At 51.3% G+C, this 22408-nt stretch overlaps 10 protein-coding genes across 10 annotated transcripts; 6 read left to right on the forward strand and 4 right to left on the reverse strand.

Annotated features, from left to right (window-relative positions):
• Nucleotides 1-403: 403 nt before the first annotated feature.
• On the forward strand, nt 404-993 carry APUU_80706S (uncharacterized protein; the record flags this gene model as incomplete). Its single annotated transcript, XM_041697017.1, has 3 exons — nt 404-559; nt 656-805; nt 895-993. The coding sequence occupies 3 exons, from the start codon at nt 404-406 to the stop codon at nt 991-993; spliced, it is 405 nt and encodes a 134-aa protein (XP_041562589.1).
• Nucleotides 994-4302: 3309 nt separating this feature from the next.
• On the forward strand, nt 4303-6720 carry APUU_80707S (putative mucin family signaling protein Msb2; the record flags this gene model as incomplete). Its single annotated transcript, XM_041697018.1, has 1 exon — nt 4303-6720. The coding sequence occupies one exon, from the start codon at nt 4303-4305 to the stop codon at nt 6718-6720; it is 2418 nt and encodes an 805-aa protein (XP_041562590.1).
• A 754-nt stretch (nt 6721-7474) lies between these two features.
• Nucleotides 7475-8828, reverse strand: APUU_80708A (mitochondrial fission process 1 family protein; the record flags this gene model as incomplete). Its single annotated transcript, XM_041697019.1, has 3 exons — nt 7475-7855; nt 7934-8519; nt 8695-8828. The coding sequence occupies 3 exons, from the start codon at nt 8826-8828 to the stop codon at nt 7475-7477; spliced, it is 1101 nt and encodes a 366-aa protein (XP_041562591.1).
• Nucleotides 8829-9472: 644 nt separating this feature from the next.
• On the forward strand, nt 9473-9929 carry APUU_80709S (ATP19 family protein; the record flags this gene model as incomplete). The annotated part of the gene is made up of 3 exons (XM_041697020.1): nt 9473-9520; nt 9628-9755; nt 9881-9929. 3 exons carry the CDS (start codon nt 9473-9475, stop codon nt 9927-9929), a joined length of 225 nt encoding a protein of 74 aa, XP_041562592.1.
• A 530-nt stretch (nt 9930-10459) lies between these two features.
• On the forward strand, nt 10460-10948 carry APUU_80710S (uncharacterized protein; the record flags this gene model as incomplete). The annotated part of the gene is made up of 1 exon (XM_041697021.1): nt 10460-10948. The coding sequence occupies one exon, from the start codon at nt 10460-10462 to the stop codon at nt 10946-10948; it is 489 nt and encodes a 162-aa protein (XP_041562593.1).
• Nucleotides 10949-11767: 819 nt separating this feature from the next.
• On the forward strand, nt 11768-13028 carry HIS2 (histidinol-phosphatase; the record flags this gene model as incomplete). The annotated part of the gene is made up of 3 exons (XM_041697022.1): nt 11768-11926; nt 12145-12681; nt 12783-13028. The coding sequence occupies 3 exons, from the start codon at nt 11768-11770 to the stop codon at nt 13026-13028; spliced, it is 942 nt and encodes a 313-aa protein (XP_041562594.1).
• Nucleotides 13029-13921: 893 nt separating this feature from the next.
• On the forward strand, nt 13922-14619 carry FKBP3 (FKBP-type peptidyl-prolyl cis-trans isomerase; the record flags this gene model as incomplete). The annotated part of the gene is made up of 5 exons (XM_041697023.1): nt 13922-14070; nt 14159-14223; nt 14302-14362; nt 14453-14515; nt 14580-14619. The coding sequence occupies 5 exons, from the start codon at nt 13922-13924 to the stop codon at nt 14617-14619; spliced, it is 378 nt and encodes a 125-aa protein (XP_041562595.1).
• Nucleotides 14620-14878: 259 nt separating this feature from the next.
• APUU_80713A (putative triacylglycerol lipase (LipA)) lies at nt 14879-17056 on the reverse strand (the record flags this gene model as incomplete). The annotated part of the gene is made up of 9 exons (XM_041697025.1): nt 14879-15039; nt 15093-15228; nt 15287-15573; nt 15633-15886; nt 15939-16029; nt 16079-16146; nt 16198-16316; nt 16369-16483; nt 16542-17056. 9 exons carry the CDS (start codon nt 17054-17056, stop codon nt 14879-14881), a joined length of 1746 nt encoding a protein of 581 aa, XP_041562596.1.
• A 713-nt stretch (nt 17057-17769) lies between these two features.
• On the reverse strand, nt 17770-19653 carry APUU_80714A (putative LysM domain protein; the record flags this gene model as incomplete). The annotated part of the gene is made up of 2 exons (XM_041697026.1): nt 17770-19307; nt 19371-19653. 2 exons carry the CDS (start codon nt 19651-19653, stop codon nt 17770-17772), a joined length of 1821 nt encoding a protein of 606 aa, XP_041562597.1.
• Nucleotides 19654-20783: 1130 nt separating this feature from the next.
• Nucleotides 20784-22094, reverse strand: APUU_80715A (protein-degrading AAA family ATPase MSP1; the record flags this gene model as incomplete). The annotated part of the gene is made up of 2 exons (XM_041697027.1): nt 20784-21977; nt 22029-22094. 2 exons carry the CDS (start codon nt 22092-22094, stop codon nt 20784-20786), a joined length of 1260 nt encoding a protein of 419 aa, XP_041562598.1.
• Between the last annotated feature and the right edge of the window lie 314 nt (nt 22095-22408).

The raw sequence follows: 22408 nt of genomic DNA on the forward strand, positions 1-22408 counted from the left end.
TGGAGATTATTTCAATTGCTATTGATGAAATTAAATACTGCTAGATGATATGTTAGATTATGGTGACCGAAATATATATAATGTTATCATGTAGGCGGGACACCACCTTTATTCATATATACAAAACAAACCTCAAAACAAAATACATACACGTCTATCAAACGAGAGAAGAGCCAGAATAGAAACAACAGTGAAATACCAGATAACAAGCTTTCATTTCTACATTTCTCGACCTCTGCTATCGCGGTCCTATCTTATCGCAGTGGGGCAGCGGGGACCGACTCCAACCCCAACTCCGAGGTCCAACTTCAACCTCCATAAAGCGCTGGTATCCGACTCCCTAACCTACACCTCACCACCTCAATCAGAATCCAGAAGAATACAAAACACACAGATAAGCATAATGTCTAAAATCCACGTCCGGTCATCCGACGCCCCGGCACCCGCGCCATTTCTCTCCCAGGCCACGGTCGTCGGGAACATCGTCTTCTGCTCTGGTCAGCTCGGGGTCGACCCCAAGACTGAGAAGATCGTGGAAGGGAGTGTAAAAGATCGAAGTGTATGCTACCAATCCCCCCTCCTGTCTCTCTATATAACTTCAAATAAAGCGTTGCCACTTCTTTATCGGAAAAATGCTAATACGGAGCCACGGTAGCGCCAAATCATCGCAAACCTCGGCGCCGTCCTCACAGCGAGCGGGTCTAGCCTCGCTGACGTCGCCAAAGTGAACGTATTTCTGGCTGACATGAAGGATTTCAAGGATATGAATGATGCTTATATGGAGGGGTTTCCGGTCCCGAGGCCGGTATGTCTTCCCTAACTCCTTTTCTCATCTCACTCCATCGCTTGCCGGGTTTTTGATCTGAGGCTAATGTACTACAATTTGTTCTGAAGGCCCGGACGTGTGTGGCTGTCAAGACTTTGCCGATGGGCTCGGATGTTGAGATGGAGTGTTCGGCTGTTGTGACGGGGCCGGTCAAGGCGAAGCTGTAAGAGAAAGCTAGGAGCATGGGAATCTATGAGGGAAAGTCAAAACTGGAAAGAGAAAGTCCCAGAGCGATGAAATGTTAATGATTTGTGTTAATGATTGGATGATGCCAGCGTGGTATAGTTTTGAAGCTGAGTATCTGGTGGTAGAACCCTGATATTGGAATTGGATTGGCTTCGAATAATTGTGTCCACCGGTCGATAAATTCCCGTACTCATACCGACATAGGATTGTTGGGTGCCTGATCTGCACGCTGTCGGTGGCGTATGTCGGTGACAAGGTGTTACTGTTGGGCAGCCAGAATGTTCTATCAGAACAAGGCGAGGGATGCTGGGGATAGGAGAACTGATAGGCGCGGTCTCGTGCATGTTGCGGGTCCAAGATTCCAATTCCTGCGCTGGCCGGAGATTTTCACGAAGCCAGAAATGAAGGGCAGCGCAGTATTTTCTTTTTTATGCCGCTGCTGTCCAGCATGAACCTTGGGAGCTGCTGGGCCAAATCTTGGGCCTGGGCGACCGGCGAGCTGATTGGCGGTGGGGAGCGGCGTGTGGTCAGGAACAGGCTTAGCGTCGGGTAACATCCATGGTCTCGCTGATGAGCTTCACAGCTGGCCAGGGGAAGGGGAAGAGCCCAAGGGGACAGAGAATTCCTGGGACCGGGTGACTCAGTCACACCATCCAAGAGACGAACGTTGTGTTCATGCCAACTTCATGCCTTCATGCCCATGGTGCTTACTAGCCGCTGGCGTCGATCAGCAAGTCTGGACTCTGCCGGGAATTGACGTGGAAAAGTAAGGAGATCGCGCCAGACCCTCATTCTTCATCCTGTGAGTCTGTGACAGGGCTGGCCAGGAAAATCAAGGAGCTTCATGCTGGTCGGAGACTCGGAATCACAGAGCGTCGAGGTCGCAAATGTGCTCCCCACCGTGGGAGTGGGACTGACTACATGTCGCACGTCCCTTTGGTCCAGAGAGATTCATTTTACAAGGAATGCCATAACATCATGTTTGCAGAATAAACTGTTTCAGCCTCAGTGCGAAGAATGTGGTTTGGCCGATCTGCTTGAGACCCTGGGTACTCTGAATCAAAGACGCATTCTTGATGAGCCATGCACGTGGTGACGTTCTTGACACCACTCCTTCGAATCCAGTAGTATTATTCCTGATTCTTCAACTTCCGGCTAATTGGGCGACTACCGGTGGTTCCCCGTCGTTTCTCCGGACTGGCGTTCAGGGAAAAGCACACGAGCGGAGGACCATGCGCGGGAAAGGGATGTGATAACCGAGTGGGCTCCGGCAGATGGTTTAGGCATCGTGGAGGCCCTGGAGGATAACTGGTGAGACAAGCTTGGTGTTTGTGCAATTTCAGGGAAAAGGGGCATCGAAATGTTTGGGTTGTTTGCTGAGGATCGAGATCTCGATTCTTGTCTTCTTCCAAATCAGCCCTCTTTTGAAGCCCACTTGAGAATGCTCGCGCTGTGATGGAAAACAGACTTCGGTGATGTGGTGATCGGCAGCACTGGCGTGGTGGGAGGCAAGGACGCACAGAGTTTGGGCTACAGACACGCACCGGGCGGCCCCACCGCAATCCAGGAACCTGCGGCACTAAAGAGACTAAAGAGACTAAAGACCGCCAAAGACACGCCGGCGGTCTCGGCCTGGACCAAATGAGGTTGGGCTTGCTGTGCGCAGACCCGCCCTTGCCATTGCGATGTGCGCCCTGCAATTATGCCGATCGGCGCCTCGATTTTACTGGCCGTGGTTGCGGTCTTTTGCACCATCGCTGCAAGGTCCGTCATCCAAGGCCAATTTGGAAAGTGTTGGTTGCCTCCACTCCTCGAAGTCGCCCGGCACTCTCCTTGTAGATAGTACCACAGAAGTCAGAACTGTGCTGGTGGAGGCGAGATCTCCTGCTCAACCTCGCCGTTTATTCTCGACCATCAAGTCGCAAGGCTCAACTGATACTGTTGATCTGTTCACAGGCCACACAGCCTTCCGCCTCTGAGCCTCTGTCTGACGTTGGCGCTGTGCTCGACAATCCGTCTTGAGACGCAGCGATCTTCTGCCAACTCAGTCGCTTCAAGTCTTCTGAGATGGATCCTGAATTCTAGTCGACCAGTTTACCTTTCGGTCGCCCGTCGATCCAAATTCTTCAAGATGGAAGAGAACTCTTGGAGCTAGCCATCATGGCGTAAAATCGCACCAAGCCTCCAAGAAGCTAAGGCCCTCGTGTTGTCTTTGTCTTACCAAACGGTTCGACTCGGTACTATTGGCCCTAGCCTGGCCTCATATTTGTAGCGTCTCTGTAATGGTCTCTGACGTTGACTCTGCATGAGCGTACCCAAAGGATGTTGTCATCTTGCACATTCTCTGAAAGCAAAGAGAGCAGGCTGAAACAAGGTCTTTTTCAGCTCAAGATTGAGGAAGGAGAGGACGGTCTGGAAGAGCAGCGAAGAAAAGAGTTATTCTTAGAAGCGAGAACAAAGATACAGAAATGATAATACGCCAGTGTCTGCTGCGTAACCCACTTGTGGTGTCTAGTACGCTGTGCTATTGCCACGACCCTCCACTGCCACGGGCTCCCCCCTCTCCCCAGTCTCCTCTTCTCCTTTCTCTCCTGCTGTTGTTCTTCTCAACTTGACTCCTCTCCCTTATCCTCTCTCTTCTTCACCTACTCCCTATGCTTCGCCATCGTTGGTGCTGTCGTTGACGTTGCCAGTGCTTGGTTTTCTTTCTTTCTTCTACGTCAATGAACCGTTGGGACTGACAATTCATCGCCTGCTATTTCTCCTTGCGCCCCCTATCCCACGGTCGCGCCCTCATTTGAAACAGGTACCATAACAACCACCACCACCTCCGCCATCCTTTTTTTTTTTTGACAGTCGCCTGTTCTAGATACCGCCGCTCGCTCCTTACAGCATTCACACTCGTTTATCAGCTTACTTTATCGCTCAAAATTAATTAAAGGGGTTTTTGTTGGTTAACTCGCCTGTCAACCCATCCCCTGCCGCTCTTTCAACTGGATTTGTTTACCCACTCGAGGAATATCCATCGTTTCCCCCACGCGTATCGCCTCCAGCCTCGTTGCCCCTTGCGGACAAAAGAAAAGGAGGAAACAAGACAATCGCCGCCAGCCGCCAGCCGCCAGCCTCAGACGTTGGACGATCGCATCCAGTATCGGCGCTCGAACTCGTCCTGCATCCTTGGGTTTCGGCCCGAACTCCTGAGCCCTTGCTCAGTCCTCTCTTTTATACAGCTGCCATCGTCTCTGCCATTCCCCGCGTCTTCCTGACCGTCTTGCGTTAGCAAAATCACCATGGTCTCCCAAACCGCTCTTCTTGCGGCTGTTCTGTCGCTCGGTGGGCTGGAGTTGGTTGCCGCTACTCAACCTAATGCTCGCTACGATCACAAGCAGCTCAAACGCCAATTCGGCTCTTTACTAGGTGGCCAAGACTCGAACCCAAAGAATTGGTTAGGTTCAATCTTTAACAATGATCAAGAACAAGAGCCTGAAAGTACCACCACCACCTCCACCACCACCTCAGCTAAGGAACTCGAGCAACCAGATGTTGTTGTTGTGCCGATTACTGTCTCAGTCGACGATAATGGCAAGACGCACACTATTACTGGCACTGCCAGTACCGGCGTTGCGACAGGCGCTGCTTCTACCACTACCTCGGAGGCTACAGTAGCAGCTGTTACAGCTACAACTACTGCGGACTCCAAACCTACTGAGACTAGCAGCAGCAGCTCCTCGTCGACGACAACAGATAAAGGCCCACTGGACGATTTATGGGATGGCCTTGCCGGTTCAACTACCGAGTCAGACAGCTCGAGCACAACTAAGACAGGTAGCTCACAACCTGCTAATGACGCGGTCGACACGAAGTCTACTGACACCACCGACACCGCTACATCTGCGTCGACCACCACCTCGTCAGATGGTTTGCTTGGTGGACTTGGTTCAATTTTGAATCCTGACAACGATTCCTCGTCTTCCTCCTCGACCTCGACCTCGACCAGCACGGGAACTACTACTGACACCGCGTCTAAGCCGACTAGCACGTCCGAGGACTTGCTTGATCTTGGTTTGACCTTGGGGGGTGATTCTTCGACTTCGTCTTCTTCATCTACGACTGGCACTGAAAAGAGCACTGGAACCACCACTCAGACGTCGCCTACCGCTACTTCTACTTCGTCTGAACCCCTACTTGGTCTTGATTTAAACCTGGGTGGCGATTCTTCGCCATCTACTACGAGCACAACCAGTGGTGCGACATCTACTACAACCGGTACTTCGGTCAACTTGTTGGGCGGTCTTGATGGCACCTCGTCTTCGACGTCAAACACCCCGGGTCCGACACCCACCAGCACTTTTGGCCTTTCGCTTCCTAATCTTTTCCCCGGCGAGTCTTCTACTTCCACTGGCGCTGTGCCCACATCTTCAAGCACTTCGACCAATTTGCTCGATCTGCCGACAATCCCAATCAGCGTCCCCGAGTCGACACAGTCATCTTCAAGCTCAATTGACATCGTGCCTACTTCTGGCCTTTTGCCTTCTGATGTGACGAGCGCTCTTTTCCCCTCATCTGGAAGCTCGACAACTTCGGTCCCAGTCATCCCGCCAGCACATACGTCTAGTTCTAGCAACTCAGGTATCCCTACTTCTTCCTCGGAAGGAGGTTTGATCACTTCGAGCTCCACTGTTTCTCATCAGCCTACCTCTACCACTGTTCCCGCGTCCACACCTACTCCAATTACCAGCACGGAGAAGCCCACAATCACGGAACAGCCCACAAGCACGCAGACTCCGTCAACCACCGACCAGGCCACTTCGGAACCAACCGACTGGGTGCCGACCAGCATTATCATCGAACCTAGTCAGACTGAGCAGGAGACAGCAACCGAAACGACGACTAGCACTTCCGCTCCCCAGCTTCCTGGATCCATCGCCCCAGCTCAAGGCCCTCCAAGCCCCCCTGAAGACTCCACTTTGATCCAAGTGGGCTTCACCAAGGAGCTTCGCTATTCATTCGTTGCAACCAACCCGTTGTCTGTGTCTCAGATTTTCCTTTACGTTCCGCAAGGCCTGGCTTACGCCCTCGAGGGGTCTACCGACGACATTCCGATGTTCGGTATCTCTCAGTATGACAACGAAGCAGTTACTGGATACATTGCAACTGTTGCTCAAGCGTACGTTCCGACACGCGACGTGGAAAACCTGAAGAAGCTGCTGCACAACCCCAACTCCAGACTCTACAACCAGCCTAGTGAATCTGTTGAGACATTGGTGTCTATGATCGATCCCTCCATCCCACTTATTGTTGGCGACTATGATGGCACCGGAAGCTCCTCGTCCAATGGCAGCGGCGGTAATTCTGGCAGCAACAATGACGACGACAATGGCTCAAATAACGGCGGCTACGATGATTCGACCGCTGGAGCTAGCAGCAGTGGCAAAGCCAAGCCAAGCTCTGTCGGTATTGGCGTTGGTGTCGTGGCTGGTGCTGCCGCATATGGTGCCGGAATGTTCTGGGTCGCCCGCCGGTACCGCAAGAAGCGTCAACTTCACCGTCGCACCAGCTCAACAGTCGATCAGATGAGCGAGGGTGGTGGATCTTTGTTCACCGGCGGTGGCCGCGTGTCTCGCGGCAGTCAAAACAGCCGCGGCACCCAACGCACGCAAATGATCAGCGCTCCTGTTATGGCCGAAAACTCGTTGGGATGGAACTAAGCCCATCGAAACGATGTACAAAGAAAAATAAATAAATAATCACATGGTCTTGGGTCAAGGCAGACTAGGCTGTATAGCCCAGGAAGAGTGGATGGGAGAAACAAAGGTCTCTGCACCGCTTTCCCTTGTCCGTGGGATGCTTGTTGGTATATTATTGGCTTCTACCTGTATCTTCTATACGACGGCGTCGTCACGCCTCCTTTTCTCTTCTTTTCTACATACTTTTCTTCTTTTTTTCACCTATTCCCCATATTGTTTCTGATTTTTTCCCCCTCTTCTATCTTCTCTTCTTGAATCCTCTTCTGTGACAGCGCAGAGACCTGACTACACCACAACCGTTCTCTCGTCACTTTTAACTCTTTTTGGATATCATTCCATTCTACCTTGATCCGACTCTATCCTTTATCCTTTCTTGTTTGTACAGCTGTATAGTGAAGTGACAGTAGAGAGAAGAGACGAGCCATGTTTGGCATGAATTTAGATGTTAATAGTTGTTCTTATGGATATGATAACTCCTTGTTTGATAAAGGCACCCAGTCAAGTAAAGCCCTGCCGATGCGGGTTATTATATGCCATGTTAGGTCTTGAAGAAATAAGAATCGTAGAGTACACTTGGGCAACGATGAGAAAAAGAGAGTCGAGTAGAGACTGCGTAGGACATGTAAAACATACAGCCGAGTCGAGATAATGCGCCGCCAACAGCTTTAAAATAGCCTTCCGTTCCTGCATCCTCGAACCCCATCTGGCAAAGTGCTCACTCAGTTTTGTTCTTGTTCTCTTTCTGCTTTGACCCGAACCCCAACATTGCCAGAATCCCAGACTCTCCGCGCTCCTCGCGCTCGCGCTTCCTCTGCTCTTTCGCGCGCAGCAGATCCTCTTTATAGTCTTCCCAGCGTACGTTCCCGTTGGCTGGAGCCTCCCCCTTTTGCACCTTGATATGGAAATGGTCTAGAGATGTAGGGTCCTCGTGATCTTGATCCTTCCCTGTCCTTGAAACTTCTGAATGCCGTGGTAACTCTCGGATGGCGCCTTCACCTCCGTAAATACGTAGTCCATTGCGGAACACCCAGTCAATTGCATTCTCGACAGGGTGGTCGAAGATGTAAGGCAAGAACGGAACGACGGAGAGACCGAGCTGGGTACCAGTTAGTAAATTGTATACTCTCAGAGGTATAATGAGGGTTTTATTGGAAGAAGAAAAGGGGAAAAATACCCCGATAGGAGCCCACGTCCTCATAAATGTACTCTTTGCGCCTTTCAACGCCCGCCCAGAATACCTCACCACAGTATGGATCGTCAAAGCCGGAAGTCCCATACTTGCGAGACCCTGGAACAATGCGCGTTGCGCCATAACTACCCGGTAATCTTCAATCAGCGGGACTCGCGCTGTCGGCCAGGGCGTGAGCGTATCACCACCCCCCGCCTCTTGTCTGCTAAGGCGTGATGAACCTGATGACGAAGGGGAGTCGTTCAACGGTCCCGCGACATTTCCCGTCGCCATGCCCAGGACTACTTCCTGATGTGTTAGGTCTGACGAATCCTTGTATGCCTCGCAGGGTGGTGCCAGGACCCGCCGGTTGCGTAGGTACGCCTTGTACCCTTCGTGCCCGACATCGCCGAGTAGGTACGTCCAGGAGATGGCGTATGCGGATCGCACGAGGATGGGATGGGCGATTGGGCGGAATGACTCGCCTATGTCGGAGGTGTAGGCGACGTAGCGATGGGCGGAGAGGAGGAGAGTGCGCACACGTGTGGCGTAACCGGCGTAGCGGTAGGGGGTGTCGGTTGAGTCGACGGAGCTGGATTTCTGTTAGAGAACTTGCATTTTGGAGCGCGTCCGGCTGTATATTCGAGCTTGAGCGAGCTGCCAGCTGTAGCTGGAACTTGGCTTGCGGGTATAGCTGTGGGGGTGGCGGGGTATGGGGATGGGATGGGGATGGTCGGCACGCGACAGCGGATTCAATGGAGACGTACTATGGACTGTACACATCGTCGTAGAAGTGGTCGTCGTGATCGACGATTCTTTGTAGATGAGGGTTGAGCTTTGCCCGTTTAACGGGCTCTTGGGGCTCAGGGGGTGGCTCTTCTTTTCCCTTTCCCCAGAACATGATGGGTTTGCGCGTGGAGGTACAAGTAAAGGGGAGGATGGAGAAAAAATGGAGGTGGAGGAGATATGAAGTAAGTGAGAAGGAGCGAGGGGGGTGGTTTCAGCAGCAGGAATATATTACTATGCTACGACAGCGGTACAGCCTCCTTTCGTCTTGATACATCGGCACCACCGGGAGATCCAGCTAGAGGGCCAGGGAAGTATTCTCTTCCCCGAGGTTCGGTATAAGCTGCTTCTCTGATCATGACGAGCGATGGCATGAGACCTACGAAAGTTCCGATGTGAGACTTTCTCAACCGTTCTCTTCAATTTCCCACGACCTGCCTCCGCGATACTGACAGATTTGTCCTTCTCAGCTCACTGGGTATTTCTCCGAAGCGGAGAGTCCAGACTGAGAGTTCGTGTGGTGGTCCAAGTTCCCGACGTCATTCACCCCCGGGAGCTATCGGGACGTCATGTGGTGTTATGCACCTTGCATTGCTGACTCAGACACAAACTTGTGGCTAACCGCATCTGGTAAGCCCCAACCGACCGTGACTTCCATCGCTGTGCCGTTCGGACGACTGCCGCAGAACCAGCTCTTTCGAACCGCTTCATTCGCCCTAACCGTTCAATCTCGAACTCCTTCCCCCCTCAATCATCATAATGGTCGTCTACTACCAGCTCGCCGGCAAGCAGGTCGGCTCTCACCACGTACGTCCCCGTCGCCCTGGCGTCTTCTGGCTCCTTTCCTGTCGTCCGGGAAGGACACGGAGTGCCGCTTAACAGGAAGCTGGCTAATGCTTGTCATTTTTATATAGCTCGCCCTCGGTATCCTCGGCTCCCTCTTCGGTGGTGTCTACCTTGCTACCCGTGGCGGTGGTGCCCAGCAGAAGCCCGCCGCTCCCCCGATCCAGGCGTCTTCCAAGGACGAGGAGGTTTTCATCCAGTATGTTTCCCCGCATGCTAGCAGCACACGAGCCCTGCGCAACAACATGTTGAGATTTGAGTCGTTGCAATATGTCCAATTCTCGTGGACACGAACGTTAGACCAATTGGCTGACTTGTCTTTAGGGACTTCCTGAAACAAATGAACGGGGAGACCAAGAAGGAAAACCATTAGAGTATCCCTAGGATACCTAAAACGCCGGATGATTTCCTGATCTCCAAGACTCGAAACACGATGCATTTTCCCCAGGATAACCTGATATGCATAATGATTGGAAGCGTGAGGGGTTAGAGCGATTGAAGTGACTGTGATCGCTAGCCGACGGCTTGATAGAGACCGTCGACTAGGCGGATATGTACATATAGAGGTATACGCCTGGAAGGCTTATTTTCCTTTCATAATTGTGCAATTGTGCCATGAGGGTGGCGTAGCAAGATCGGAGACTGCCCTGTAGTTGAAGCGATGGATTGTCCCCGTAGTCTTTATACTCAATGTAAACTTGCGGACCGTTGTGGATCAAATCTCTCTCGCTATTTAGGAAATCATACTACCTGTGAAGAGAATACATATCTCGTCTCCTTGACATGAGTGATAATGTTGGCTTAGTCACCCTTGTAGGGTCAATTTCCCCCGAACCCAAAAAAGCGAAGCTTTAGCTATCCAACGTTCCAATCTACACTCACTCCCACCCTCGAATCCTCACCATGAAACCACCGCCTCTCCCCTTCCCGCTCGCTCTCAATATCGGCACTGACATCGTCCACCTTCCCCGCATAACGCGCCTTATTACCCGCCCAGGAGGCTACCTCACCCGCTTCACGCGGCGCATCCTCACCGAGCAGGAACAACGAGATTTCCGCGCCCGATTCCCTCTTCCCCCGGTCAATTCGGATAAACTAAACCTAAAAAAGGAGGGCGCAGGTGCGCCAACGCGCATTGCACCCGATATGGCGCGGTGGATTGCCGGACGGTTTGCAGCGAAAGAGGCGGCGCGGAAGGCGGCTGCGGCTGGCGCAAAGGGGGTCGGATGGAAGGATGTTGTTGTTCAGGTTGGCGGAGAGGATGGCGCTGAGGGCAGACCCGAGGTTGTGCTCTTTGATCCCAATAGAGAGGGCGATAGGGGGAGGGTGGGACGGTTATCGATATCGCATGATGGGGAGTATGTTGTTGCGACTGTGCTTGCGGCAGGTTGAAAGTCGAGATGTGCGAGGAGATGGAAATGAATACTTGACCTGGTTGGGGTCGCCAATAAATCGGGCCAACTGCGCTGCAAAGTTCTCGCGTCCTGGAACCGGTGGGCAAGCTTGTATGGCGCAAATGCTATACTCTATCCCCACCAGAGCTTGCCTGGTGACTTTGTGTGCTGAAGCGCAACCCCGTGCCATTGGAATAAGACTGAACGCTGGAATGGAGCTGAAGAAACTCCTGTCTTTTTCGCTGTCGGTATATTCCAGGCGATATTTGGCATAAATGGATGGATTTCTGGGGCCGTCCTGGTGGACATTATAGACATTGTGTGAATGTTACATCTGGAGTACTAGGCCTCCGTGTGGCAATTAACACCAATAAATTACCAATTCATGCTTAGCCATATTTCGTTTTCCTTAAATGGTGTGTTTATAGATGTTATAGTAGAGTCGCCGCACGCTGCGGAGACAGCGGAAATTTACTGCGTCACAACCCAAATAAATCCATTACCAATTTTATCTAACTCCCTGTAACACGCCTTCGTGTCTGGCTCCATCTTTATACTCCCAGTATTGCCACCCGAGATCTGGGCAGGGTCTGTTCGCAATTAAATAACGTTCCTAATCTGCCTGCCTTTGCAGTTTGCACCCATCAACATCCAGATTGTTATCCCCGCGCGGGGCACTTTGTACCGTAAGTTGACCTCATCAAGCATAAGCTGCTTGTCAATACCGCTTTTTCTCCCAATGCCCACCCAATATATTAACCGCACAACCCTAGAACCAATCTGAATTTGTCTACGGCTCCTGAATACCCCGGCCATTATGCCATTTTCACACCATAGCCACTCAGGGCAGTTCTGCCCCGGACACGCCAAAGACTCCCTTGAGGAAGTTATCCAATTGGCAATCGCAAAAAAATTCAAAGTATTTTGCCTGACGGAACATATGCCCCGCGGAGAATTGGATTACTACCCAGAAGAGGTATTTGGTTCCCGTCCCTGCCCTGATATGTCATGTCCGGCCGTGTCCTAGCTAGCCTGGCGTGGGGGAGAGATGCCGGCGAAAAAGCAATTACTCCGCGAAGAGAGCGTGAAAGAAGAGGGAACGAGGGAAAATGCCTCATCGAAACGCATCGCGGCCTAACCAACACATGTGTGTATGTGTATGTGCTTTTTCTTTTTTGCTAACTTCCAATATAGATTGAATCTGGCCAAACGGGGTCATGGATGATTGCGAACGAGGCGGACTATTTCCACGAAGCAACTAGATTACGGGAAAAGTATGCCGGTCAGATCCGGATTCTCGTCGGGTTCGAGATTGACTGGATCCGACCCGAGTCGCGAGCCCTAGTTGAGACGTCGATGAAGGCGTTCCCGTTCGAGTTCTTCATGGGATCGTTACATCACACGCGCACCGTGCCGATCGACTATGACCGCGAGATGTACGAAAAGGCGCGCGACTTGACCGGCGGCTCGGATGAGCGGTTATTCGAGGCTTACTTTGACGAGCAGCTGGATATGTTACAGCAGTTGAAGCCGCTAGTCGTTGGACATTTCGATCTCATCCGGCTCAAGAGCGATGATCCTGAGCGGAGTTTCAAGCAATGGCCCGGAGTTTGGCAGCGGATCTTGCGCAATTTGGACTACGTGGCTGGATATGGTGGTATCCTGGAGCTGAATTCTGCTGCGCTGCGGAAGGGCATGAGTGAGCCTTATCCCAAGGCGGAGATATGCAAGGTAAGTCAGTTTCTTTTCTTTCTTTTTCTTCGGCATCCGGCGGATGCAGTCATGTGCGAGAGTACCGCATGCAAGATAAGATTCTAATCGGACATGGGTAGGAGTTTTTGACCCGCGGAGGCCGTTTCTGTTTGTCTGACGATAGTCACGGGTTGGATCAGGTTGGGCTGAATTACCACCGGGTGCTTGATTTCATTGAGAAGACGGGCATTGCAACACTGTACTATCTCGATCTCAGGGCCGAAGGCGAGACTCAGCCCGCGGTTGATAGCCGATTTCCTCATACGCTCATCAAATCCGTGTCTGTTGACGAGATGAAGAGCATGAGCTTTTGGAAAGGAAGCTAGGCAATTCAATGGCCCTGCAGCACCATGGCAACCGTGGAAAGACTATGATCATATTATGAAAAGCAGTGCATAATCTCTTATTTTGAATAGGCATGGAAGGCCCTTCTATATGTGTCCATCTCTGCGCTAGGAACAGGCGAGACTATCTGTGTAGCCTGATGGTGAAGGCTTCGTTTACTGTATAGGCGGTGGATGTCCGCCTTGCCACTTTGATGTTGGAGGAAGAGGTAAAGCTCACCTCTTCGTCGATATTGTCAATGTCGGCAAAGACAACAGTTGCAGTTCATAGCACCAATATTATTACTCCGTCAGCCTCCCACGCAGTCTTTGCATGTCAAGGCCGATCACATCCACTAACTAGTTAGTCGAAGATTCGAGAGACTAAAAGTCCGACTGGTGTAGACCAACGTGCGTGGACTGAGGAAGATGATAGCGAGACACAACGTGGAATCCTGTCGATCAACCACTCTACACCGTAAGATCACGAAATCGCATCCTTCGCTTGCTTGCCCCCTCAACCAACCGCCGTCCCAACTGCAGCGGAGAATCTGCATGGCTACCAGACTGGCTAGCTTGGGTACTAACCCTGAAGAATCCCTCCGTCCACTAACTGGGAACGATTAGTATACTCGCAGGATGGTACGGAGTACGAACCGTCCGGATTCCCTCCCCATAAATTTAAGTCGCATCATGGATAAAAAGCCTGCTATTAGCGAGCATTAATGCCAAATGCTAATTCTGCCTAAGTGCCCTAGCTACAAAACTATCCCATCCCCCACTCTATCTATATTTCCTTTCTTCCTTACCTTGCCCCTCCTATCTCGACTGATTCCCCATAATTACCACTCTATATAAGCCTAGTCACAGACCGTGCGCTTTCAATACAGAATAGAATGGGCATACTAAACGGCGTTACAAAGACTATCCTGCGGCCAGGAAACGGCCGCGACAGCGCTAAGAAGGGCGACACGGTGATCATCGAGTACAGAGGCTGTTTATATGATGAGTCAAGTGGTGCCGACAACTACTTCATGGGCACCCAGTACGTACGGTTGGATGAGAAGAAAAAAAAAGAAAGACCAATAGTGCCAGAATGTCTAACCTGGCGCGTTTCGTTATTCACTCAATAGGTTCGATACGTCGAAGGGCCGGGGACCGCTGAAGACGGAGATTGGAGTTGGAAAAGTTATCATTGGTAGGCTTTTTTACCTGGCTATTTACCTGTTCATCGCATTCGCAGACAGAGGCTTATACTGGTGCTGGTTGATATCAGGCTGGGATGAGGGCGTGCAGCAGATGACGCTCGGCGAGAAGGCCATTTTGACAATTTCGAGGTACGTTGGTCTCACCCTGTCCATTTTAAGCTGCTTCTTCTCCATTAGCGGTGGTTTGTGATCGTTTCGGATTTCTGACTTATTGTATAGCGATTATGGCTATGGCAAGAACGGATTCCCAGGGTTGATCCCGCCTAATTCGGGGCTGGTGTTGTACGTTCTTCTTTTTCTTCATTCCTCTTGTTAATAGAGTACGATTGCTGATATGCTTTGGTAGCGAGGTTGAATTGAAGAATATTCTTGGGAAACCTGTTTAGCATGCTTGCGATGATGTTTGTTGAGGCGTTGGTTCGGAATTGAGGGTTTATTTCAGCCTTTCCTTTACGGAACTATACCACAAGAATGGTTGGCCTGGAGCCTGAAGGAGTTATTGTTTGATATCGAGTAGACATACAGATCGCCATTTACATAGGAGTCCTAGGACGGTTTGATTCTTTCGGTGATCCTTTGTATATCTCGTAGGGAGCTTACTGACCAGGCGAATCCTAAGCCAGCGCGTGCAATTGTAATTGAGCCCTACCGCGGAATTGTATTGATGTAGGCCATCCCGTCCACCCGGTAATCATCGTTCTCAACATAGCTTTGGTCCTTGGGCAGGCGAAAGACGAAATTCGACGGATTAGTTGAGTTCGAGCTGGACTTCGCCGGATATTGTGACCATTTCGGGATATTGGGTACTTGTGAGAGTCAGAAAAATACGTTATGTTCCTCATAAAGGTTGTGAAAATACCGCCGTGTCCATTTGGATCCAAGTCCACCACAAATGACGTCCACATGCGTGCCGCCAGATTCGCGAGATCCAGACGAGCAGGGTCGTCCCCTAATTTTGTGATGTTCTGGACCGGGTTCGCGAAGATGAAAGGTATCTATAATGAAGAGAATGGTTAGCATTTGATCGGGTAGACTCGAGTGTTGCCTGCGCACCTCGGAAAAATGATTTACACCAATATTGCTCGTCTCATTAAGAGCTGCTACATCCCAACGGTAAGAGTAAACAGACTTCTCATATTTAGCCATCGTCTCTGCAAGGAGACGGCGCGGGGCTGCCATGGTTATATCACCGGCCATGGACGAGTACCGTTTATACATCAGCCCTAGCTCAGGCCAGGTGGCGTTGCCCCAGCCATAGGGGGACCCAATTGTGGGATCATTGGGGTAGTATGTGATGAGCTCCGTAGCTTGTTTAGTGGTGAGAACCCATCGTTTCGATGCTAAATTACGTTAGTGGCTGGTTCTTTTTATGTGAGAGGGAGGTTAGTAGGGTATATACAGATAAGTTGCGCAATGCAGTCTTCATCAGTATCAACGCCAGTAGTACCAAAACTGACGCCCTCATCGGTGTTTGACCCAACAAGAATAGGCACCCTGGCGAGTCGGCCCTGCGTGGTGCTGATCTGGGGATACTCTTTGATAAACGTGCCGTCAACAGCCGCGAACCATTCTAACCCTTCAAATGCCACCGCATATAGCTTGTCAAATGGAGCCTCTCGGAGGCATTGCAGCGTGTCCAACCAGCTTGAGCATCTGTGCCAGTTAGAAGCGATTCCGAAATATAATTGTCTTTGACGAGGTGTACCCTGCTTTATCCACGATTCGATCGTACATTGGTTGATACCAATCTGTGCCGTTCCACGGGGGACCAACTGCGTTTCCAGACTCCATGATTGCTGCTCTTCGGTTAACTTTCAGGTAATTGCAATGCATAGGGAAACATACCAGCTCTGAACAAGCCCTCATTATCGCCGTCGTTGGCTACTAGGTGAGCACCTACGCTATAGGCACCCCTGGTATACGTTAGGTTTGATTCTGGATAACCAGTAGAGAGAGTGGCCTACGCCGATTCACCCCATATCGTGACCTTTTCAGGGTCTCCGCCGAACGCCTCGATATTATGTTTGATCCAACGCAGGGCGACCCGCTGGTCTAGTAGCCCTAGATTGTTATTCCCAGAAGCCTAGGTCATGAGTCCCAGACTTGTAAGGTAATTCTTTTTAACAGAGACATACTCGAACTTCTTCCGAATCCAAAAACCCAAATGCGGCGACGCGGTAGTTGATCGAGACACCCAAGATAGGCTTGCCGTTTAGTGCTGCTTGCCGGGTGATATAGGTCATATTATACCTAACGAGCCCAGCATTAGAGGTCAGCCATTCCCACCGTCTTCAATGTAAGACCATACCTCGGATCAGCCGTCGCCCCCTGCTGCCATCCACCACCAAATATCCACACCATGACAGGCAGTAACTGGCCATCTTCAGCCTCTTTTTTCGGTCGAACGATATTCAGATTGAGGCAATCCTCATTCATCTGGATCAGGCCCATCTGCAAGAGCGTCGTCGTGTCTGAACCATAGCCAGGACACTCATATCCGTACTGCGACGCATTGTAGAGCACTGTTCCTTGTTTCGATGAATGGTGAACCAGTCCCAAATCACTATCATTGGAAGCATAGGTCGTCTTCAGAGACGATGGCGTGAATCTAACCGGCTCGTCCGCATACTTGATCCCAAGGAACAGCTCCTGGTCGAACTGAGGAAGAGAGCGGCCTATGAAGGTAGTTGTATTCTTGGCCCCAGGGCTATTGGGAATAGTCACTACGGGGTTGGGGCTCAATGCGTATGCGGAGGTCTGAAGAGGTAAAACCCTGATAGCCAGGATGGCTAGCCAGGGAAGTGTTGAGAGGCAATACCGCATCTCCAATGCCTGTATTTGTCCTTTACTTTTTGCGGAGATGGTGATCCATGAGCAGTACTTATGTTATTGTTGCTGTTGCATTTTGGCTGAATAGCGCAGAGTCGAGTCCGGTGGAGAAAGAGCTGGATACCGTCACGGCTGGACATTCTCATATTGATTAGGGGTTCCGTGAAATGATGGAGACGAGATACTGGGGAAATGATCCGGGGATGTGGAGGAAGGAAGCTTATAGGTGGAAGAAGTTGGGAATGTGTTGCGATGGACTCGCTAGTTCCTTATACGCGGAGGAATTTATCCGGATCAACGCAGACTGCTTGAAATGCTAGTTCGATAAGCTATGGATTGCTAATTGAATGGCGAAATAGCTCGACGGATCATGGACGGATCATGGACGGTAAACACAGCGGATTATTCTAGCTAGCATACACGCCTTCAGCAATGGGCACGACCGGCGGCCTCCAGGATCTTCACCGCGAAGATCATGCTGGACAGGGACAGAAAGGTTGAGGCCTCCGAGGACGGACCGTCATAATCTAGGTACACAATATGAAACAGAGAAAGCACATATCCTCATATAAAAGCAATAAAAACCAAAGCAGGGTCCTGCTACGCCGTGCTATGCTCGAAGCGTATAACGGGTTTATATCTTGGGAACGGTGGTATCAAACAAATTAAGGCGGCCGTGCGTGACGTACAATAAGGACGCAGTACGTTCAATCGTCCTTATATCTGTCGAAGCCAGTACGAGTCCTGCTCGTGCTGGGTGAAGCGCTGGGAAATCGCCCCCTCAGGCTTGCTCCGTTAGCAATGCTGGAGCTCGATCGGTTTGAATCTGGCTTCCAGCTTGGCCCTGAGAGGAGACCAGACGAATTCCGTGGCTCCATCCCATCATCAAGTTCAATCAGGTCACCGAATCCTCTCCTTCTGGACCCCTGAGGCAGGCCGTGATCTTGCTGGTTGGATGTTCCTTGCTGTAGATCGGTGATGCTGGACTTTGCCCGAGCAGTCATCTTTCTAACCCAGCCTTCAACAGTACCACCTATATTATCCAAGCTAGTTGAATTGCTGGAGGCCACAGTTGATGAATTTTCGCTAAGACTCTCAAAGTTCGGTGGTGCTTGTTTTGGTGCCAAGGTAGGTAGGTGTTGGGCGAAGAACTTGCTCAGACCATCCATAGCTGGTCCAGGTAAATTGGTACTGCGATCAAGAGAGCCTACGCCCGGCCCTGAAAGCTCTAGCCCACTTCGCTGGCGCCTATGTCCACCGCCGGATTTTGGGCCTCCCGGAATTCTTGGTTTGGGCGAGCCTACGTGGAGCCGATCAGATCGATAGTCATGTTGCGGCGAAGCTGGCTGAATGGGCGAAGACTCTGTTGAAATAATCGGTACTTGCTCTCGGCCTCGTACAGGTTCAGTATCGCTATAACAAAGTGATTTCCGCCTGGTACGGGGGAAGAATCCAAGCGCTCGCCTAGGGACACGACCAATTTCAACAGGCGCAGGGAACCCATCAATTTGCACCCATGACTCGTGCTTCCATACCTGGTCACTGTCGGCTTCCGTGTCAATGTTGGTTCGTTCTGAGTCTTTTGGGAATTTTGAAGAGGCAGGCGAAGGTGCTGGGACAATGGAGCTCCCGCTTGGGTCTTCTATGGACCGACGGCTGGGAGCTTCTTGCAAAAGATCCTTATTTTCCGGGGGTTGGATAGGCCGACCCTTGACCGAACAACAATCAACTGGTAGGAGAACAGTCTTTCGACCTTGGATGCTATCACTAGGCCAGAAACCGTTCGCTTTGCGGAATATTGCCGCCTGACAGCCATATCTTATCGTGACGCCAGTGATGCTGTCTGCGGCCTGTACTTGATGCACGTAAACCAGCGCCTCCTCATCCTGGTCTGGATCGATGTCTGGTCTAGCCGGACAGTCATTAGAATCGCGCCGTTTGCGCCGAGAGTTAAGATCCCAGCTCGGATCTGTGTCTGCTAGTAACAATGCCTCCATTTTCTTCGCCTGGACCATCGCTTGTCTGTCCTCTTGTGTTCCGGCCCCGATTTCAGGCGTCGACGGCCCCGACGGACCCCATGTCGAAGCCGATGGTGTTCGGGGTTGAATTCGCGAGTTGTAATCAGGACGCGACGGTTTTCTGGCATGAGATCGTGGGGCTCCGTTTGAAGTCGGACGAGTAGTATCACTCCCTAAAAGCGATGACGCTATACCCTGCAGCGATGACCAGGATGCGTCTAGAAAGTCTACAGCAGCTCGCGACGACTCAGCAAACGGATCCTGGTATTTTCCATTAGGATGAAACCCACCTAATGAATTCCCGGGCCGAGAGCTGCCGTGAGGCTGCGTGACTCGTGAAGGATGGCCCATGGGAATCGGTGAAACGGTGCGAGATGGTCGAGGCGAAGGGGTCGCGCCACGCGAGCGGAGGGAGGGTAACTCCGACGAACGCACCGTAGAGAGACCGGAGGACGAAGGCTGCCGCCCAATGCTATCTCCATCGTCATCTGTAAACGAAAGCAAACGGCGGGGGCGGACGGTAGAAGTAGATCGCTGAGTGAAGGTATCGGCGGAGCCGCTTCTGGAACTCATCCCAGGCGATAGGAGAAGGGACGTTTGGAGGAGTGGACGGGGTGCCGTTGACTATCCTGGGAGTAGCTAACGCTGCGTTGAAGACCACCGGGGCACAGTTTGCCATCGGACGCCCCTATGATAGACCATTCGGCATGCGGTGTCTCTATCGCATCCGTGTCCTTTATTAGCCTGGATTCCGCCCGAGCCAAGCGTGGTTGTTGGGGAGGGCCGGGGCGGTGCGTCAGCGGGACGGGGCGAAGGGAATCGAATGCTGAGATATTCGAGCGAAATGTAAGAACGTGTCGAGGCTTCGAAATGGTGACCCAGCAGTGACGGAGGAGTGGAGGTTGGGGAGCGGGATGCGGCAAGAGTTTCAAGGTTAGTCCCCTGGGCAGGATGACGACTCCCAGCTTCGTTAAGCTATACGGTAGCGGGGGGCCGTGTTTCGAAGCCGACAATCCTTTAGGTAATGTTGACAGATTGCGACACCATTGCCAATACACTGCTGAATGTCAATTGGACTGCTGAATAATGTTTCTGGAGAAACCCATCTCTTTCTTTAATTCAGCCCTGTTGATTGCGTTGCCAACTGCGAGTCTCACAAGTCTGTTGTCACTGGTAAGATACGGTAAGATACACAGTACAGCCCTTCAATTCAGCCATATTCCTCGGCGTCAATCGCTTTGTGCGCTAGCAAATAGTAATACTACAGGTTTACAAGTACCACTGCTATTGAATACTTAGCTGGATATGCACACACTGGCAGTAGGCGATAACTGTGGCATCCCCTGTTTGGCTCCGCCCTATCCGTGATACTAGGCCGTTATCTAGTCTTACTTAGTGTCGCGGAGAGCTCCGCAGTATCTCCGGACTAAGGTTCAACTTCATTGGAATCATCATAATGAACAGATATTCTATAAACACTTTACAGTCATTCTACCGACAGCATTATAGGCGGTGATATTTAACAACGAATTAGGGTGGCCTTGTATACAAGAGATCAATGGACTAGGGCCTGCCATTGGGGTATTAGAGGTCACATTGATCGTTGAGTGGTCGTATCCAAGTAAGAATGAAGCACATGAAACGCCAGTTCCCTTGCTGATATATACAAATGACGTGGACGACCGACATGTCAGTCTGTTCCATCATTCCGGCGGCTCGACCATTCCGCTGGGTGGCTGTGTCCCACCCTCAGACGCCGCTTCATCTTCTGTACTCCATTCTTTTTCGGAGTTGGCTTTGCTGGACGCGGCGGGGTTTGGTGTTTGCGTGGGTGGTGGAATGACCCTGACGCCGCCGGCACGAGAGAAGAAATCCTCAGTACGCAGGCCACGAACTTCGTCTGGATTGACCGAGCTGATTTGGGCGCCTTGTGCCTTCTTTGTTCGAATGAACTCTCGGACCGGGACCATGGCAGCATCACGACAAGCTTCCTTGATGTCACTGCCAGACATACCCGCCATCATTTTGACAAGGTAGTGCAGGTCGAAATTTTGACGGTCAATCTTCGTGTCCTTCAACACGAGACTTAGGATTCCGAGTCGCTGCGCAGCCAGTGGCAGTGTCACGGGGAACTTCTTGGGCATGCGTCGCAGGATAGCATCATCAATATCCTGCATCCGGTTTGTGGCCCCTAACACAACGACTCGTTGCGGCTCTCCCGAGGAATTTGCCGATGTCAACCCGTCCCAGTGTGTCATGAACTCCGCTTTCACCATCCCACTCGCCTCGTGCTCGCCGCTCCGCCTGGTGCCGAGTACCGCGTCAATCTCGTCAATGAAAACAATCGAGGGTTGTAATTTCCTAGCCAAGGAAAAGACCGCATTGACCAGCTTATTGGAATCACCGTACCACTTTTCTGTCAACGTAGATATATGAAGATTAATAAAACAGGCGCCACTCTCATGAGCCAGTGCTTTCGCAAGCATGGTTTTCCCGCAACCGGGAGGGCCGTATAACAGAACTCCCGAAGGTGCTGTGAGAAGTGAAGACGTAGACGAGTAAAGATGAGGCATCGTCAAGGGATATATCACGGACTCTTTTAGCTCTTCAATGATATCTTCCAAACCGCCGATGTCTTCGAAAGATACAGGGATGTCATCTGGAGCTACGACATCCATCGCAATCGCTTGTTCGTACTGGTTAAGAACAAGATCACCGCGCTTTGGCCGTGATCGTTTCCCTCCCTTGTCCGACGTAGCTCCATCCGATTCCTCGCCTCCATCCAGCTTCCGTAAAATTGCAGCTGATTTACGTTTTTGTTCCTCTTTCTTCTGACTTTCCGGGTCGAAATCGAGGCGAGAGAGGAGGTAGCGGATCAGGAAGTATGCAGAAGCTGACTATAGGAAAGCTATAAGTATGGCTCGCAAACAAAGGGAAATAAAACTTACAGTGCCTGCAACCATGACAAGCTCTTGCAGAAACTGCTGCCATCGTGGACCACGCGCTGAAGCCATGATGAAAGAGCGTTCTTCGACTGGGTTGGGTTGATTTGTCGCCCGACGGAAGCTTGATCCAGAATAATAAACTTTGATAAAGATGACAGTCCGATATCAACCAAAATATCTATAGTCCGACTCCGATGAAACCCCCAAAAGCAGTAGCGAATGTACCGAAAGTCAGCACGCGATGTTGTCTGGAGGAAACGTCGTTCGGGCTGTCGGCGACTCGGCGGGAGCAAGTGTGGCGCTCCCATCCGTCGGCTTGAGGGTTGTGGCTTTGCTGGCATGTCACATGCTCCGGTGTTTTCAAGGCGCGTGCGAGGCCCGCT

The sequence above is a fragment of the Aspergillus puulaauensis genome, chromosome 8, assembly GCF_016861865.1.
Source record: "Aspergillus puulaauensis MK2 DNA, chromosome 8, nearly complete sequence".
In the NCBI taxonomy this organism is placed as follows: Eukaryota; Fungi; Ascomycota; class Eurotiomycetes; order Eurotiales; family Aspergillaceae; genus Aspergillus; species Aspergillus puulaauensis.